This window comes from Morus notabilis, unplaced genomic scaffold (genome assembly GCF_000414095.1).
Source record: "Morus notabilis unplaced genomic scaffold, ASM41409v2 Scaffold1049, whole genome shotgun sequence".
NCBI classification, from domain to species: domain Eukaryota; kingdom Viridiplantae; phylum Streptophyta; class Magnoliopsida; order Rosales; family Moraceae; genus Morus; species Morus notabilis.
The window spans coordinates 155997-176841 of record NW_010357589.1 but is presented as its reverse complement, the minus strand read 5'-3'; the positions used below and the strand labels follow the sequence as shown (position 1 = coordinate 176841).

Sequence of the window (20845 nt, the reverse complement as noted above, 5' to 3'; positions counted from 1 at the left end):
GGTAAATACAAGATTTACTAAGATAACTTCACTTGAAACCTTATAAAGAAAATGTCATCAACTTTAATGGTAAACTTAGGATTTACGTATTAAATCTAAGATTTACTAAAATAACTTCACTTGGAACCTTATATGAAAAAGTTACCAATTTTATAGGTAAATTGAGGATTTACCAAGTTAATTTCAATTAGAACCTTATAAAGAAAAGACGGTAAATTATAATAGTAAATTCATGATTTACAAAAAATGAAAAAATGAAAAAAAAAAGAAGATAAATTCAGAAAATGATAAATTTATAAACGCAGGCCGCTAAATCAATCGGTGGTTAAATCATTAATAATTAACTAATAAATTTATAAAAACGGTTATTTTTATAATTTTATAAAATTTAGGTCATTTATGAAAAGAAAATCCTCAAAAAAAAAAAAAAATCATTTGGGCTGAAATTCCTTTTTACTAATCGTCGAGACCCCACGAAAGACTTTCCCAATTCCGGAAGTCCACTCACGTCTTGAGAGCCTTTTTGCAAGTAACCTGCAGTTCTGCGTAATCTTTTTCTACTCTCTCTCCTTTACCATCAGCTTAGAGAAGTGGTAGCTTATTCCTCAAGCTTTTGAACAACCATTTCTAACCATCATTTTCCATGACCAATTTCAGCTAATCTCTCTCTCTCTCTCTCTCTCTCTCTCTCATATTCTTCTGAGAAGTACTTCTGTTCTGGTGATCAACAATGGCGCAGAGAGATGCTGTGCTGGAACCAGTTGGCACGGAGAGCGAAAGAACCCAGAAAGAATCCTCTGATCCTCTTTCATTTGCAAGAAGGTGATCAATACTTCTTCGATAATGCATTTTTATCAAACAATGTAAACAGATAACAAAAAATGAAGTTTTGTTTTGTTTTGTTTTTTTTTTTAATCAGTTGCGGTTATGGTTTATATGCTGTTCTTTATGAGGAGAATTCTTTGTTAGGTACGAACTTACTACTAGGACACAATGGCAGTCAGATTTTCATTAATTCCATTAAATTGTCATACTTTTGTTAATCTGGTATTATGTTAATGTGATTTTCTGTTAAAACTTTGTTAAACTGTGTTGGAATGGTAGGAATTTTATTCGTACCCCGCGCAGAATTCTCCGTAAACAACGGAAAAATGTTGGTTTTGCAGTTACCAGGTTGAAGCATGGGAGCAAGGGATGAAGCAGAACACAATAGTGTTCTTGGAAACGGGCTCCGGGAAGACTTTGATTGCGTCGATGCTGCTCCGCAGCTATGCCGCTGTCCTTCGCAAGCCTTCGCCTTTTGTTGCCGTTTTCTTGGTTCCCAAAGATGTTCTGGTCTCTCAAGTATAACCACACTCTCTCTTTCTCATGTTTGCTGGTAGATAGCTTTTCCTGTTCTATGATTTCGATTTGGGTCTTAAAGGAATCAGTGTTGAATAGCTGCATTGTAAGTCAACAAGACCAATATGACATGTTAATTTCTAGCTTGTTGACAGCAATGTTCGTTCTTCTAAGTAATTTTTAAGTACAAAATCCTTTTCTCCCCCTGCATTTGTTGCATGCCGATGTTGAAGCTATATCTAGAATCATACCTTCTTCTCTCTTTCTTTTTTTTTTTTTTTTTTTTTTTTTTTTTTTTTTTTTTTTTTTTTTTACTTTTTAAGGAAAAATTGCGCTTCTGATTTTTAACTTGTAGACTGGAAACTTATGTTTGGAGCTTTGGATAAGTAGATTTGGTTGTCAGCCTAATGTGTGTAAACGAAAATGTGTCGTCTTTAAGCTCATAGTATTAGTGAAGAGCATTTAGTTTTTAGCTATGGGATTCAAAATTGAGGAATATTTCTAGATCAAGTAATTGGGAATCAGATATGATATAGGGGATCTTGCTGAGCTTTGGGTTGAAAAAACTGAAATGTTGAAACGAAAGAAAGAAAAAAAAATTTAGACCATGGTTTGCTCTAAAATCCTAGTCTTTCTTAAAGCTACCCAGTGTAGTCTATCATTGTCTTTGTTGTAGTGGTTCTATGCCAGTTCAGGCTGAAAATATATAGATACTAACATGATTAGATTTTGAGAATTTGAGACTTCTGGGAAATTAAGGTTTGATGTTACTAAGATGTTTGTTTTTGTTTTTCCTTGTATCTTTGTAGCAAGCTAAGGCTCTGGAGAAGGATACTGGCTTGAAAGTTGGTACGTATAGTGGAGGAACGCAAACTGACTTTTGGAATAGTAACATGTGGAAGCAAGCAATTGAAAAAAATGAGGTGGGATGTTTGAAATTGGAAATTAGGGCGAATTTTAATGTATCGACTGTTTATGCAGTTTATTTGAATGTGTTGTGATTTGAGTATCTTGCCACTTCTATATGTAGATGTTTTATTTGTTACAAGGCATTCTATTCTTAAGTAACTTTTCTGTTATTTTTACAATAATAAGATTCGGTATGCTAGATCTATGACTTGCAGTTACGTGATTACAGGTGCTTGTGATGACACCGGAAATATTACTTAACAGTTTGAGGCATGCCTTTTTCAAATTTAGCGTAATAAAGGGTTTAGTATTTGATGAATGCCATCATGCTAGGGGTAACCATCCATATGCTCTCATAATGAAGGTGAGTAGTATATATCTTATTTTGCATGACATTTTTTTTTTCATTTACTATACACTAGTGGTTTATCGCATGTTAATAATCATGTGATACGGATGATCTTCAGTACTATTCAGATTTGTTAATTGTATTCTGATTACTAATTCTTCATGCCTCTAGTTCTCATATGTCACACAAACGTGGACTGAAAATATTGATGAGCTATATAATTTGTGCTAGTAAAACAAGCTTGCAGTTGATTTTTACTCTAGTTTTCTGTTTTCTAAGGGTGAGTAACATCATTTTAAAGTTAGCCGCTTAAGTGGAGTGAGAGCTGATAACCCACTTAAATCGTGCAATACATGAACAAACGTCAATGCATTGTAACTTGGTAGAGAATTATTGCTTTAAAAGTAATGTATATTTTTACCTTCGAGGTAACAAGTTAAAGAATAAATTAGATCATAAAACATGATTAATTTGCCTTGCCCTTTTTACATTAAGCTATGAGCTGGTGAGCTCGGAACTTTTCTCTCGGATGTATGCCTATTCCTTAAAACGGTATTACATGAAATTGCAGGAGCAATGGACATGCATTGCTTAAAGTCCTAATCTTGGGACAAAGTCACCAAGAATGAAGAGTGGCTGATTGAAGAGAAAGAGAGGCAGCACCCCCCCTCTTCATATGCTAATTTAATAGCTAACTTCAAAAAAAGAAAGTATATTTTGGTAATCAAACATGAATCCGGAAGAAAGCAATCATTCACTTTTAGTTATGTTCTGAATTTGTATTTTCTGTTGGAGACCTCTCAAAAAAAAAAAAAAAATCTGTTGGGGAAAAGTTCTTACTCACTGATTAGTACCTCAACAGATTTCCCCCTCTTTGGTACACTAATTCCAACCCATTTGCTACAATTTGAATAAAAAACTCCACCCAAATCAGTGTTTGGGAATTAAAAAAGGTGTCCAATTCACATTATAAAATCTTATTCAAATCCCCCAACTTAGAATTCAACCCTCCTCTAGATTCCCACAATTTGAACCTATATACTAGAGTAGGACCAGTTGCTTTTTACTTTTTCTCTCTTTTTATCTCCATGAAAACTCGAGCTTCAAAATGCCGCAGCTTCTTCATTCCAATCCAATTGAGACGATTCTTCTTTTGTGTTCCAAGCGAAAAGAGGAACACATCCTCATCCATATAACCCATAAAACTATGCCATGAGATTAAGGTTTTGTAAGATCTGTAAAGGATTCTTGTTGCTTAAATTTTGCTAAGCTATTTTCTTTCTTTTGTATTTCTTTTTCCTAAACAATTATCTGAAATTACTACTTCTTGAAATGAAATTTCAGCTGGTTCTTGAGCTCCTTAGTTATATTACATTATCAGAATGTATCTCTATCTATATAATATGTATTTATTAGATTTAGAGTTTGGATGACTTACAGGAGTTCTATTACCGTCATTTACAATCTGGTGAATCCAATCTTCCTAGGATACTTGGAATGACTGCTTCCCTTACAAAATCAAAAGGTGTAGGCCTTGCTTATAATTTTTTTTTTTCTATCAAATTTTCAAAGCTCCGAATTCTATTTTTTCCTTCATACAGCCTTACCATTTTGGACCTTTGTTGACGTTCTAATCAGGTGGAAACTCAAATCTAGAAATTGATTTGAAAGAGATCCGTGAACTGGAGAGAGTCATGAATGCCAAGGTTCTTTCCTTTCTTTTTGCACAATGACGATCGAGTTTTTCCCCTTACTTCTAATTGAATCATTATATTATTTGCTTCATATTGTTATTTGGTTTCTGACTTTCGTGTTTCCTGTCGTGGCTCTGGTCTTCTGTTCTAGGTGTACACATGTGTTAGTGAATCTGTTCTTGCAGAGTTCATTCCATTTCCGACTTTGACGTTCAAATTTTACGAGCAGATGGATAGCCAACATCCCTTCTCTACCAATTTAGCTGATCAATTGAGAATTTTAAGAGAACAGGTATTGCATACATTTTGTTCACCCTCCTCTTTTGGCTTATTTGTTGAAGCACGTATATACTTCTTTGACAGCATTAACTTCTGGCTCATGTCTATTTCTCAGTATGAATTATCTCTGAATAATTTGGATCTAGATGAAAATGATACAGAATCTATTCGCAAAGATTTATTGAAGGGTTCGTCGGCTCTAATTTATTGTTTGGATAAACTCGGTATTTGGTTGGCTATGAAGGTGTCATTCAGAGAATGCTCTTAATTACCCTTTTGTCCTTCAAAACAGCATAAAAATGACAGGTGCAACATCCTTGTCATGCAATGAGTGTAACGATCTTTCTTATGTGGCTGTTACTTAACTACGTAATCTTGAACTTAACTTGAAATACTCATAAGCGGATTTTTTCGTAAAACATATTAATAACAATTCACAAAACATTTCGTAACTTAAATTAAAATCTTCTAAGACGATTTTAAATAAGAAATAGTTATAAATTCGTATTTCAAATACTTTTTAAAACTTTTCTAAACTAAGGTTGTATAATTACAACCTTGGTCTTCAATTACATACATACATGTATACTTGAATCTCGTGAACTATAAATACATGATTTTATTTAATTTTACTGCGGAAGGTTTATTTGCGAGTGATATTCATTCTCATCTCCACCATTCGTCCGCTGTTCGCCACTACCTGTCAAGAATTACTGATAGGTTTCTTACCTACAACATGAACATATCTGAATGAGCTTTCGCTCAGCAAGTATGAACTATATTTCGTAAAACTATTGATAATACATATAATAAAATATGCATGTTCCAGTTATGCTTAATTATGATCGTGTCTTACTCTTATTATCTTACTAAACTGATGGGCCCGAGTGTTCATACCAATTGCGCACAATTATTGAGAAGTTAGGGTTCATGAAGGTCCCCAACAACACCGTGATCATACTAATCAAAATACCTCCCTTACGGAGGATTCTGAATTTGTACTGAAGCTGTATATCTCCCTTGCAGAGAACTTGCTTACCTCCCTCGCGAAAGCTGGTATGAAACTCAATTTTGTTCTTATAAGTTTCACTAGATTCATTAGTGAGTATGCAGTATGGCATATCATCGCACACTATAACAGAACGCAATGTTTTATGAATTTATCTGATTATACTTGATGGGCCCGAGTGTTCATACCAAATGCGCGCAATCATCAAGAAGTTAGGGTTTGCAAGGTCCCAACAACACCGTGATCTTGAAACATGAGTGCCTCCCCGTAGGTCGAGAGGACTTGAATCCTCCCCCTAGGTCGAGAGGATTTAACTTGAACATGAGCCTCCCCTTAGGTCGGGAGGTTAGTACGACACTCTTAACTTTTTCGTCTCACATGAGCCTCCCCTTAGGAACACCCATTCAGAGGGTGATATTAACTTTCAGTATGCTATTTTTATTTAACATAGTCATAAAGGAATTATATCCTTTCTTAGAATGTATTTATCCTTTTTATTAAGGATCGTAAAAATTTATAATTTCTATTGTAAGGATTAATTAAATCCTTATAATTCTGTCTTCTTTAATTGCCTTTATAAATTCGTGCTAAGTTGATAATTAATTAATTAAATATCTTATCCATATAATAAGTCTAATAGTTTAGTTAACTAATTTTAGTAATTAATTAACCCTTTTATTCATATACTATGTCTACATAATTTAGTTAATTAATTTTAATTCTTCTTAGGATGCTGATGGAAAGGTATAGAGAAGCCAAGACGTACCTACATATGGTCTTTATAGATTTAGAAAAGGCATATGATAAGGTGCCGAGGGAAGTTTTATGGTAGGTGCTAGAAAAGAGAGGAGTGCATGTGAGGTATATTAAGGTAATTAAGGACATGTAAGATGGGGTGATCACGAGTGTGAGAATTGCTGGAGGCTGCATGGTAGAGTTCCCCATTCCGATCGGCCTTCATCAAGGATCTGCTCTTAGTCCTTATCTTTTCACCATCGTGATGGATGAGCTGACAAGAGAAATCCAAAATAGAGTTCCTTGGTGTATGCTTTTTGCGGATGATATAGTTTTAGTTGATGAACATAGGGAAGGAATTAACCGTAAGTTAGAACTGTGGAGACGGACTCTCGAGACGAAGGGATTTAAGTTAAGTAGGACGAAAGCTGAATACATGCATTGTAGGTTTAGTAATTCAAGTAATCAGAGTGATGAAAAACTTTCAGATGGTGTGGAGATTGGGGCTTCTAGGAAGTTTAGGTACCTTGGGTCTATAGTGCAGTACGAAGGAGATATAGAAGAGAATATTCAACATAGGATTAAGGCAGAGTGGGTTAAGTGGAAGCATGCTACGGGAGTTTTACGTGATGGCAAGATGCCTATTAAGTTGAAAGGAAAGTTCTATAAGACTGTAATCCGCCCAGCTATGTTATATGGTAGTGAATGTTAGGCCATTAAGAGACAACATGTATCTAAGATGAGTGTGGCAGAAATGCGTATTTTAAGATGGATGAGTGGCCATATGAGAATGGATCGCATAAGGAATGAAGTTATTCATAGTAAAGTAGGTGTAGCACCAATAGAAGATAAGGTGCGCGAAGGCCGCTTGAGGTGGTACGAACATGTCTAACGTAGACTGCTAGAAACACCAGTTCGTGCTTGGGAGGACATTCTTATACCTAATACTAGGAGAGGGAGGAGTATATCAAGAATTACGTGGACCGAAGTTGTTAGGAAAGACATTCTAGATCTAGGCCTTTAGGAAAGTTTAATTTCAAACAGAGCCGTGTGAAAAAGTGAAATCCATATAGCCGATCCCAATTAAGTTGGGATTAAGGCTTGTTGTTGTTGTATTAATTAACTTCATTACCCATATTCTAAGTCTAAGATAATTTAATTAATTAATTTAATAATTAATTAAATTATTATCCATAAATTACACTTTTAATAAACTTTACTTTACTGCACTTGATGAGCTCATAATAGTGTTGAGGCCCGTATTTAACGTCGTAAAATTAAAGGTCTAGCGTATCGGCTTTTACGATTACCCGCTTAAATGTTTATTTGAAAATTGTTAAGTTTTATAAAAACCTAATACGGCTTATAACATGAACATAAACATAATTTGTGAGTTTCATAATTAACGTATCTCATGGAAATCATACGCTTTAAATTACTTGTCATTAATTATACTGTAGGGAGGTTCATACTTGCCTCAATTCCGAGATAAGCGGTTCTAGTAGTACCTCACATGTCGTGTCCCACTGCGTACTCTCTTGAAACTGGTTCCAGGAGAAACCTTAAGCACTATGAATGATCCTTAGTGACCATCAAAGTATTGGATACCCGATTCTGAACTTTATTCATTCAGTCTGAATCGTCTCGATCTGCATGCAACCGGTATCAGACCATTATTTTCATAGTTGAATTTGGCCGAACGGAGGCCATAGTTGCATTCAACACGTCGAAATAAGTCAGAATATGGTCTCGGATCGGCGAATGGAGGTCGGGAACATAAAAAACTGAGACTCACCGGAGGCGCCATCCGCGGCGGCGCGTGGCGGCGCTTGCAGCGGCTCCGGTGGTTGGGCAACGATGATACTTCGGCTCCTACTAGTTTTTGACCTCATGAGTTTAATGGCGGGGTCAATTTCTTTCAATTCGGCCTTTAACAGTGTAGATCGAACTTAGAGATTTCGAGAAAAATCGGCAACTTGGTTCTTGATTCTTTGGCGATGGAACCTCAAAATTGGTTGAAACAACTTCCACCACGTGATGGCAGCGGCTCTCTTTGAATTCTGGCGAAACGGCGACGGTGATGATGTCTGTTGGGCGTCGGCTTCTGAGTCAATTGGTGGGGCAGTGACGTCCACGGCGGCCCGTAGAGAGAGAAACGACGACGATGGCGGCAGCGGCAATTCCGGCCACCACAGACGGCGGTGCTATGGCTAAAATTGAGCTGTGAAAAAGTATGGATTTTCTTCGTCATTTCGTTTTGAATTTATAGGAACTGAAATCACCTTGATTAGATGTCAAATGGCGAAGATATCACGTCAGAAAGAAATGGTTATTCTCGGCTCTTGTTTCGACGAGTGTGGTTCTTTACAACCGAATTGGAGGTTGTGCTACATGCCTTTGTGCTCAGCTCGTCGAGCGCTTCGCGATGGTGAAGGAGGTGTCGAAAAATGATATTGGAATGCTAATCGGAGATCATGGCCGGTTGTTGTAGAGAGAGAGTGTGACGTGAAAATGTGAGGTAGGAGAGAGAAATGGGAAGCATCTCATAATTTCCTCACCAACCACGTTAAATTAGTGTCAAATCTCATCCTTTGGTTTTATGCTCAAATATTCCCTCCAAACAGATAAATTTGTACTGATTAGAGGTAATTAGCTTAGCTGACATAAATTAATTTACTACTTACTTATAGTCTGATGTTAATCTCCGAGTAATTTAATGTCGATTTCAAATCTAAATCGTGTAATACAATCGGATTGTTTCAAGTCTAAAAATTATTTCTAGACTAATTAAAATCTTAACTTGACTTTTCTACATTTTACCTCAGAAATGACATAATTAGTAACAATGTCAATTTCCGAACTTGGATAGCATTTTTTTTTTTATCGAAAATGCTATTTGCGTAAATTGGGTTGAACTAATTTGGCAATTAAGGGCTGCTTGAGTGTTAGAGTGTTTCTCAGTATACTGTTAACTCTGTACTATAGTTGAAAATTCTTCCAATTAAAATTCTCAAGTTATTTTCGGATTAAAATTCTTTCCGTCTTAAATCGCGGTGAGAATTATCAACCGAACTATTTGATCACGAAAAGTGAATTTAACTTAAAATATACTATAGAATTTTAGAATATTAATATTAATTCCATAAATTCTTTATTCACAAAATCAAATATGATATTTTCTAGAAAAATCCTTGATTTAAATTACATTATTTAATTTTAGGATTTTCTCGGTTATTACAATGAGTATGAGGAAAAGAATGTGGTCGATAATTATTGTTTCTTTTGTAGATTACTTACTTCTCTTTGCTCCTTTCTTTGTACAGTTAGATCCGAAGTGGTCTATTGGAGTTAATACTATACATGATATGGATGAGGGGCTTCTAACCGCAAAAGTTGTGTGTCTCATTGAGTTGCTTACTTGTGATTCAAAATACAGGTATCTTGTGATTTAAAATTCGTTTACTTTTCAGAAAAATAATAACCCAAAAAAAAAAAAAAAGGAATGGTCACTATGAGTATATCGTTTGATGTTTAGTATAACATATCCAATTTACGTCTGAAGAAATGAAGAAGATTTTCCTAACAAATTCAAGGATTTTTCTTTTTTCCTTACGAATGGGCAATATATGTCATCTAAATTCCTTTAGTTACTGTTCTCTATTTAGCACTATTCGTTTTCTTTCCGCGTTTTCTTCTTTCATACTCTTCCTTCTTTTATAAAGATTTCTCTTCATATTAGTTAAGAAAACACGGTGCCTTCAAAAGTGTCGAAGTCGATCATTTTGGAAGTTATAATTATGTGTAGGAGATAGCAAAAGCTTTCACACATTGACAACTGGAAAGTGTATTTTTACTCAAATTGTTGATGGAAATTCATGTTAATCCTTTGGTTGATGTTGAGCCTTTTGACGTTAAAGTGTCTAGTATGCATTGGGATGGTATGGGGTCTATTGTTTTATTTCTTTTCTTCTTTTAATACATTGCATTCAATTACAACTAAAAATCTTTTAAACTATAAATACATGATAATGAGTTTTACTATTGTTATGTAAATACAGGAGCTTAGAGGATTTAAGATGTATTGTTTTTGCGGAAATGATCGTAACAGCAGTTATCATTGAATCTTTATTAAGTGAGTTGCTTCCAAGACATAATAGCTGGAAGACAAAATATATAGCTGGAAGCAACAAGTTTTTTCATTCTCAAACAAGAAAAACACACAATTCAATCATTGATGAATTTCGTGAAGGCAAGGTATGTCAGTCTTTTCCTTCCCAAAATCAGAATATTTTCCTCATTACCGGTTTCTTCCATTCACAGTGAAAACATGTACGTGGCAGGTGAATATTATTGTTGCAACACCGATCCTTGAAGAGGGTTTAGATGTTCAAAGCTGCAACTTGGTTATCTGTTTTGACCCTCCTAAAACCTTTTGTAGTTTTATACAGTGCAGAGGTCGTGCTAGGACGCATAATTCAGATTTTATAATAATGGTGGAGAGGTAATTCTTGATTTATAAGTCCAGGACTTCTGAGATGTATTGTTTGGTATGAAGATTCGTGTCATGGTTCGAATCATGGTTCGTGACTCGCTACAGTGTTTTCTCTCACAAAAAACACATGTAAACCGAGAATGATTCTGAATCATGGTTCTGAATCCATGAACTAAACGTCCATAATTTGTGTAATGTGGCTGTGAAAATTTCCTCTTGATATTTCTTCTTCTTTCAATTGTAGAGCTTTTAGATGTATGTCATTTTTAACTTGGTGGCAACAACTTTCTGCTTTCAAACAGGAGCGCACACACACTCCCGCGCTGCCACGCGCAGATGTGTGTGTTTGTACACTCCTCCCTGCGATTGTTGGTTTATCTTTTTTGAGAAAATTGTGAGATTAGTATCTAATACACTAATGCTTATTTTATTTAACTCCTTTATTTACAGTGGTGATTTGAATACACAGTCCCGGCTTGAAAAATATTGTGAGCGTGGAGATATTATGAGAAAGGAGTTCTTATGCCAATCTTCCCTTCCTTGCATATCTCTCGAAACTGATTTCAGTGAAGGGAAGTTTTACTGTGTTGAAAGTACTGGAGCCATTGTGACTCTTAACTCTAGCATTAGTTTGATAGAGTTTTACTGCTCAAGGCTTCCTTCTGATAAGTGAGTTTATTTGCATGTCTTATACTCTTTATATGGTTAACGCTTCATTATAATTATTTTTTTCAAACGGTTATTACAAGTCTTTGGTTATAAATATGTAGGTACTCTAAACCGACTCCAAGGTGGGATGATAAAACTCAAACCCTCTACCTTCCCAACGATCTGATACAAGAAGTTCATGCAGAAGGTAATGCAAAAATTCTAAAGCAGATCGCATGTTTTGAAGCGTGCAAGAAACTACATAAGATGGGTGCTTTAACTGATAACCTTGTCCCAAACACCGTTGTGAGAGAAGACGAAGAAAGTGGTAATTCAATAGTACTCTACATATGTTTTAGTTTCCCATGGTTTTACTATAGAAAGTTACATATTCCTGCTAATTAACATCTGTAAAATTTGTGCATTTTCTTTTAACTGCTCAATATCCAGATCTAGAGAGCCAGCCGTATGAAGATGCACATCCAAGATATATCCCTTCTGAAATGGTCGGATCTTTTTGTCCGGATGGTGATGCCCATACCTTGTATTATTGCTACTTACTTGAGCTAAAGCAAGAGTTTGAGTATGACATTCCGGTTCACAATATTTTACTTGGGACGAGAAATGAGCTTGAAGTTGATGGTGGAAATACGCATTTTGACTTGAAAGTTGGCTCAGGTAGTTTGATAGTGAACTTGAAATATGTTGGAGTTAAAAAATGTTATAGCTCAGAAGAGGTAAGACCTTATCCCCTTTGATGCTTATGCACGTACCGGAAGCTGAAGATAGATTAATGATTTCTCTTATTTGCAAACAATATGTATGCTAGGTTCTGGTGTCCAGAAGATTTCAGGTCACTCTTTTCAGAGTTCTTGTGTATCAGAATTTCAATTATGTGAGAGAAGTTTCGAGTCAACATCATTTGCAAGAAGATATTGAGATAGATTATCTTATTCTTCCCGCCACCATCTTGAATCCAAGAGATTTGATGGTAAAATGGGAATCTACGATTTCTGCGCTATTTTCCTTTGAAAAATGTAATGAGAATCACACTACTCGTTGTTTAGTGAAGAATTATTTCAATCGCACGCATACCAAAAATGGTATTGTATGCACTTGTAAGCTCAAGAACTCTCTGGTTTACACCCCTCATAACGGTAATATTTATTGGATCGCTGATATTCTCAGCGACATGAATGGAAACTCTGCTCTAAAACTCTGGGGTGGTGGAGTTACAACATACAAGAAGTTCAATGAACAAAAGTATGTAACGTGTGATTCTCTCTTACATAATAGTAACTCATATTTTCAGGAACTTCCATAATAGTATGATACGTTCATGTTGTTGTTGTTGTTAATATTAATATTAATGTTAATATTATTATTTATTTATTTTTTGAAATAATAATTTTTTCTCTTAAGATGTACTGCATCATGATCATGATGCCTTTTAGTACGGATTGGCAGGTGTGTGTAAACATTTTGTATTTCATTCTCAATTTGCAGGCATGGGATCAACTTGAAATTTTGTGACCAACCACTTCTTGAAGCAAGGGAACCTTTTTTAGTGGAGAATTATCTCCTTGAGTACAGACAAGCCAAGCAGAAAGGTCTAGTACTTATATTAAATTCTTCTTATTTTTTGGTTGAATTAAGAAAACCAAAAGTGATGTTGCTTGTTTTAGTTCTTTGACAATCTCTAATTTGCTTAATTTATCAGTTGCGGTGATTTTTGTGTGCGTGTTTTCACTTACAGGACTTTTTAGTTATCCTTTTTGCTGTTTATAGGATCATTGATGTTAAGTTGAGTTGCTCTGTTAATGATTTTACTTGAAATTGTTTCTTACAGAATCCTTGCATATAAAAACGTTTAGAATCTTTTTTTTTTTCCTTTACAAGTTTCATTTTAAAATTATATTGCAATTCACTGGATTTTTTTTTTCAAGTCAAATACTTCTTGCCAATATTCATTATCCTCTTGATTTTTTTTACAATGCAAGTAAAACGTATTGACTAAGAGTAAAGAAGCAAAGAGAGAATGGAGTTAATATGGCACCGAGTGTTTGATTTTCGTTAGAAAAGGGTATTCAAAGCGTTTCTGTCCATGTTGCTTTCCCTCATAATTTGGTTTTGATAGCGCTATTTAACTATATTGTAGCATTTCCATTTGTGTCCAGCAAACAAAATAATTCATATTGAACTTCTCTCTCTCTCTTTCTCTGTTTGTTTTTTTTTTTTTTTTTCCCTCCTTCCAAAGTCGAGATATACAATTGTTCAACTGCCACCTGAACTGTGCTCTATAATCATGTCGCCCATATCACTAAGCACCTTATATTCATTCTCATTTCTTCCGTCCATAATGCATCGCCTAGAGTCCCTACTTATTGCTGTTAACTTGAAGAGGCTATATTTGGATCGTTGCATGCAAAATGCAGTTATTCCAGCCACGAAGGTACTATATTTTGTAATGTATTCGGTTTCTCTATCAGATTTTACTTTCACATTTCTGATTTACGCTTGAAAAATTCGTCAATATGAAGATACCTTTTTGTTGGGTTGTTTGTTGTTAATTTATTTTAGTGAGTAGATAACCTTGATGGCCTGAAGTTGTTTCCCATAAAGTCATTTAGTTAATTTCATACTATCAATCAGAACTCAGAGTAATTTTCACTCATTCCCCTGTATACCTTATTTTTCCTGCACTCTATAACTGTTACTTCTAGGGTGGGTGCATTCACCGAATTATAAACAATTGTAATGGGAAAGGTAAGTGAATTGAAAAGGAAATTAAGGTAATAAAAATTTGGAACATTGATTCCCTCTCTAGTGTTTACTTCTTTATAAGATGGTGTAATAGGAAGAACTTCAATTCCCTTTCTAGTGTTTTCTAAACATAGAAATGGTAATCCTATCAATATAATTACCAAGGGTCCGTTTGGGAAATAGGTTTGACACGTGGTGTCAATTTTTTTTGGGTTTGAAATAGAAAGTTTGAAAAATGGGGTTTGAACATGTATTGCAAAATGACGTTTGGATATGCGGTTGATCATAGGTTTGACAAGGGAATGAATTTGAAACTATAGTTGGTTGTGTATTGAAAAGATGGTTCAAAATGCTAAAAACAGAGGGGGGTCCAAATTTTTTGAGCCAAAGAGCACTTTACAAAATGGGTTCGAAATGTTGAAAATAAGGGGGGAGGTAAATACAAAAAAGGGTGCTGTTTTGGGTTCAAAATGTCTAATCAAATGTTCACAATGGGCCTAAAAAAAAATCACCAGACACTGGCTCGGCTGAACTTTTTGGTTCAGAATAGCTGAACCAAGTTACCAAACGCCCCCTAAATTACCCTTTTACATAATCAAATGGTCATTGGCTTTAAATATTGAACTTATCAAGTATTTATAAGTAAATTTGGCATTTATTTCCTTTAACAGGGAAGCAATGCCATGAGGATGTAAGGACTGATATTCTCTTTCCTTATTTCATGTTAAGAAAACGCTCCTTAGGTGTCTTCTATCTCCTTATAGAAAAAAAAAGAAAAAATTCTTATCCCTAAGGGAGATTGTAAAGGTATCATTTTGTGATATTATCTACTGTTTTTTTTTTTTTTTTTTTTTTTTTTTTTTTTGAAAAAGTTAGGGTTTTTAAACCAAATTTTTTTGTGATTTTTTTTTTTTTTTTTTTTTTTTTTTTTTTTTTTTTTTATGGAAAACTGTAGGATGATTAAGCCAAATTTTCAGTATTTTCCACACTATCTAAATTCTCATGTCTTCAATAATTGAAGTACTTATAGTTTATTGGTTAGCCTATGTACTTTCCATTGTTATATCATACACTGTACTCCTCAGCTTTTCAATCTCTATTGTTATATCATACACTGTACCCTTAGCTTTTCATGTATCTTAACTGAAACCTGTCCAAGCCATTTATGATTTTATTGATTCTCAAATTATTATTTTAAGTTGTCCCAACCTGTATTTATTTGCAGGTCTTGGAAGCTATTACCACGAAGAAATGCGAAGAAAAATACTGTTTGGAAACTTTAGAGACTCTTGGAGATTCATTTCTCAAATATGCCGTTAGTCAACAGCTTTTTAAAACCTACCAAAACCACCGCGAGGGCGATCTCACTAGAAAGAGGAAAAAGTTAATTTCTAATGAAAGCCTTTGTAAGCGTGGATGCGAACATAAACTAATGGTAACATCTTTTCTGCCTTAACTGAGTTTTCAGCATCATAGTTTTGATGACAATTTAAAATGTGTGAAAATTTAATAGTTGGAAATAATGCATTTCCAAGTCAAGTAACGCAAGAAAAGAATACCATGCTACCATATTTTAGAGGGAAAAAAAATGTGTTAATCCTACAATGGGTCCCCAAATTTTTCTTGTCACTCTCACATTAAATTCTAAAACATTAAAAACTCAACCTTGATCTATTAGTTTGTTTCAATTTTAGTCTTTTTCATCAGCCGGGTATTAAACTACAATAACATATCGATAATATTCAGTTAGCATAGTGTTATTTACGATTCTGTGTCAAAAATTGCGTGCATATTCCGTGTTCTATCAGCAGAATGCTACTTTCTGTTAGCATCACGTGCATGTTTTGTCTTCTTTTTAACTTCGAACTGATGAAAATGACTAAAACTAAATAAAAACTTACAGATTGAGGTTAAGTTTGGGACTTGTTAAAAAGTCAGAGATCAAAATGAGATTAAAGATGTAGTTCGGGGACCATTTGCGAGAACTCATAAAAGAAAGTATATCTTGTTCTCTGATGGAACTTTTGGTATGAAAATATAACTACGTAGGGAGTTGTACATGGCAGTTTGTGAAAAGTGTAGTGTGTTTCTTATTAGTCATTTTTTCTTCTCATTTATTTGTCCATGAACTTTGTCATTATATTTTTGTGTATTCAGTAGTGATTGACGCTAGATCTGAAAATGCAAATGGGCAATGGACCATGAGCTTATAGCCTTTTCTTTGCAAAACAACTAATACTTGAAACAATTAAAAGATTTTTTTTCCCAAACTTGCAAATTATATGGATGCTCGTATGCTTTATAAATTATGCAAAGGATTGAGGCTTCGCATTCTAGCTTTAATGTGCAGCCAAGTCTATAGATAATGGGTTTGCAGATGTAGATTAATGGGCTCAGTGTATAATTTGGTACAAGTTAAATTGATTCTTCTCAAACTCAAAATTAGGCAATATTATGTAATCCTGAAAGTACAAGCAACTTTTTGATTTTTTGTGTCTCAATCTACTTTTAAGATCTTTCTACCATTTTTTACATGCTAGCTAGGATTTGTTTCTTCTTATATCCATTTTACTCACAATAATGTAGGGTTTTATCCGCAATGAGCGTTTCGATCCTAAAATGTGGAGTATTCCAGGAGATGGTTTTGCCAGGAATGCATTGCAGGAAGATTTTCTACCTAATATGACAACCGTGTATATCAGTGGAAGGAGGGAAGTAGGATATAAGACAGTGGCAGATGTTGTGGAGGCACTTATTGGTGCTTTGCTTACTACAGGTGGTGAACTACCTGCCTTAAAATTTATGAGCTTGATTGGTATGGAGGTTGACTTTAATCAGGTTCCATATGAGACACATATATCGATGCACTCAGAGAAGCTTGTTCGTATCAGACAAAATCTTAGCTGCTTGGAGTCCAAACTTTACTCATTCCACGATCCTTCTTTGTTAGTTGAAGCACTAAAACATGGTTCTTACAAGCTTCAAGAGATTCCAAGAAGTTACCAGGTAAAACTAGTATTGCTTTTATGTATACTACATGGACAACACAGACTTGTGCAAAAAGACGTGTGTTAGGCCTTTACTTATCATGATTTTACATGCATCTCTCTGTCATGTGTCGAAATTCGACGTGTCATTTATTTTGTTCTCAAAAGTTAATTAATAGTAGTTTTAGGGACACTAACTCTAATTCCAATTTTTTTTTTCACCATCTTACATGGCCGTAAATTGTCATCTTTACATTGATAGATGCAATATCTTATTATTAATTGACACAGTAATCTTTTAGACATACACCAACAAAAGACTGACAACTCATAGACCACGTGAATTGGTACAATAAATTGGGATTAGAGTTGGTATCCCTTGCATTATTCATTACTTTTTAAGATGAATGAACTCTTCTAACATAGCGAAGAAAAAATTTTCTGGTTGTGTAGCGGCTTGAATTTCTTGGGGATGCTGTTCTTGACTACCTCATTTCTAAACATTTATATGATGAGCATCCTGATCAGATGTTGCCCGGACTGTTAACTGATATGAGGTCAGCTTCTGTGAATAATGAATGCTACGCACGGTGTGCAGTCAAGGCAGGGTTGCATGAGCACATTCTCCGTGACTCACGGGAACTCGACAACAATATTGTTGCTACTGTTAATAACTTTGGTAAGTTGTCTTCAGAATCAATATTTGGATGGGAATCCGAGACGTACTTCACAGAGGTAATACTCATGTATCATACATACATCACTTTCTTTGCTTCCTGTTTGTTTTAGTTTATTCCCGGCTCCTTTCTTTTGCAACCTCTACCATTTTTCATTAAAGTTTCATTTCTACTTTGGCAGTACTGTTCTATAGAGGTAGGTATTATTCATTTTTTTTAAATACAAATCTTGTTTTGATTTATGAGTTGAGACTTTGGACGTAACAAGTAAAATATCTTTGTTTTCTAGAACTTGGTGTTGTCCAGTTTGATCATATCCTAAACACAACCTGTTTTCTCGTACCATGTTTGTCTCAACCGTTAACTTTCACCTGAAAACTCTTTTTGCATTACTAATCTATGTACCTGATTATGTTTATCACACTTCCTGAATGACTAATGCGATATGAACAAAGTTGCCCCGCCAAATTTAGTCACTAAGTGACATGATGATCGACCTATCCCAAACACCAAAACTTGTTCGTTTGAAGCATATATGATTTCTATGAGAGCTTTATAATCTTCGTTTACATTTCTTAAGGGATATCTTATCACGATGTTTTGGTCAATGTGCTGCAGGTTCTTGCAGATTTTATAGAGAGTGTTGCTGGGGCAATTTTTATTGATTCAGGGTACAACAAAGATATTGTCTTCCAAAGCATAAGGCCTCTGTTGGAGCCTTTTGTTACACCTAAAACGTTAAAGCTAAATCCCACCAGAGAGTTGCGTGAGCTTTGCACCAAAAAGGGCTTCCCTACGAATCAATCGAAGAAGTGCGAAAATGGCGCGTATTCAACTACAGTAGAGGTAGAAGCGAATGGATCGACATTCAAGGGCATGTCAATGGTTTCAGGGAAGGATCTGAGAGAAAGAATAGCTTCAAGAATTGTCTTGAGGTCCCTCAAGGAAACCCTTTGTTTGGAATGAAGTTACAAGTAGGGTTTCATCCTATAGTTACTTTTTGGTGCCTTTGGAATTTTCCATTTAAGTGAAATTTTTACTAATTTGTTTTGAATATGAAAATTTTGGTATTTAATTTCTCTAATTTTGAAATTAATTCTAACATGTGTAATAAAGGGATTTTTTTTTTTTCTCTTTAGGTAAAACTTTCATTCAAGTAGTGAAATGTGAGCATTTCCATTCTCTTGGTGGGGAGAGAAGCTACTGGAAGAACGTTTGGGAATATAAAAAATAATACCTTAGGGTAAGAAAATTGTATTTGACATTTTATCGAAAAATGATGTATTTCATATAATCAGCAAAATTCGATTACACAATGAATGCTTCATTGATCATATTAATTATTTTGACATTTGCTTTAAAATTTGATTTTAGGTTCCTATTTTGTTATAGTGTTTTTTTAATAAAAATTTTAATAGGAAATAAAACGAGCATTTTTGACACTTCGAATTGGATGTTCATTTTGGAGGTCTGTTGCTAAACGTTTTCTGTTTTGTATGTAATGGTTCTCCAGTAGGAATCTTTTGGCAGAAGATGGGTGTTGTGGAAAACTGCCACTGCAATCGTAACGAGTAATAAAGTATAAAGTAAAGTATCGGTCTCACAAAAATTGTGTTTATTTTAATTAGAATTAATTATAACAACTCATCTTAAATTATATCATTTGTAATACTTTAGTTTTCGATCTTTAAAATATAACATTCTTTCTTTATGAACAATGAAACGTTAATAAAAAAAACTCATCCGTTGGGGTTTTTAACGAAAATTGACATTTAATTAGTTGTTTTAGAGGATTTTAGTAACACTATGGTTTAAAATTTTATTTAGAGAGAACGAATATTACGTTTTAAAAATCATGGGATAAAGTATTATAAGGGATATAGTTCAGAGAAAATTTTTGTAATTAATCCTTACTGTAATGTTTTTCTCTTTTTGATGATTTTTTGTGACTGATATTACTTATTACTTTGTTTTTTCTTTTCATTATGGTATTATCATTATTTTAGGAAAAATATTTATTCTTCATATACATATTTTCATGGGTTTTGGGATTTTAACGCCTACTACAGTGATTTTAGGTTTTGGGTTTTTGACCTTTTTTTTTTGGTTGGGGTTAATTACAATAAAGAAGAAACATGATAGACTATAGTGAAAGAAAAGCTTTAATATAGACAAAAAAAAACCTAACAAAAAATAAGTATTTTTTACTAAAATAATGATTATATCATAATAAAAATGAAAAGAACAACAATAAGTAATATTATAAACGGAAAATCATCGAAAACCATTATAATAAAAAAATAGACATGATCATACCATAATAAAAGAAAAATTTTAAAAAAGAAGAAACATAAAACCTCACAAGAAAATATGAACATAAAGAATAAATATTTTTTTTACAATAATAATAAGACCATAATGAAAGAAAATTGTAAAACAATAAATAATATCATTTATAAAACATCATCAAGAAACATTCTAATAAAGAAAAAACATGATTAGGCCATAATGAAAGAAAATTTCTAATAAAAAAGAAACAAAAAACCTCACTAGGAATAACAGGAACTTGATATAAAAATTCTATTACTTTAAACGAGAATATAAGAAACAAAATTGCAAAACATACGTTTGCATATGTATGGAGCATATGTATGCGTGAAAAATGCAAAACAAGGAAATTTGCAACAAGGAACAATGAAAATGATTGGAAAAAAAACGCTGAGGAAAGAAACAATATGACGAACAATGAAAAACAAACCTCTGCAGCCGCGTACACAAACAATTGATAACAAATGAATCCCAACCTAGGATGATCAAACCACAATCGATCAGCAAACCAGTTCCGTCAAACAATAAATTCAAAAAAAAAAAAAAAAATCAACCACAAACGATGATGTCTGTAATGCTCACCCATGTCCATCAAACAAAACAGACCACGACTAAATTCAAAACCAAAAGAGGA

At 34.1% G+C, this 20845-nt stretch overlaps 1 protein-coding gene across 3 annotated transcripts; it reads left to right on the top strand.

The window, feature by feature from the left end:
* The first annotated feature begins 584 nt into the window (after window positions 1-584).
* On the top strand, window positions 585-19103 carry LOC21393319 (endoribonuclease Dicer homolog 2). 3 transcript variants are annotated; one of them, XM_024172040.1, is made up of 21 exons: window positions 585-822; window positions 1167-1344; window positions 2151-2264; window positions 2480-2614; window positions 4040-4124; window positions 4238-4305; window positions 4445-4585; window positions 9640-9752; window positions 10375-10570; window positions 10657-10817; window positions 11259-11477; window positions 11579-11784; window positions 11907-12193; window positions 12286-12719; window positions 12963-13066; window positions 13892-13908; window positions 15445-15654; window positions 16806-17225; window positions 17660-17941; window positions 18502-18857; window positions 19023-19103. In XM_024172040.1, the coding sequence occupies exons 1-20, from the start codon at window positions 731-733 to the stop codon at window positions 18847-18849; spliced, it is 3810 nt and encodes a 1269-aa protein (XP_024027808.1). In that variant the 5' UTR covers window positions 585-730; the 3' UTR covers window positions 18850-18857; window positions 19023-19103. The 3 variants fall into 3 exon arrangements, with proteins under 3 accessions (XP_024027808.1, XP_024027820.1, XP_024027815.1); XM_024172047.1 differs by lacking the exon at window positions 585-822 and adding an exon at window positions 941-969; XM_024172052.1 differs by lacking the exon at window positions 19023-19103 and having other exon boundaries at window positions 17660-17885; window positions 18502-18617.
* The last annotated feature ends 1742 nt before the right edge of the window (window positions 19104-20845 follow it).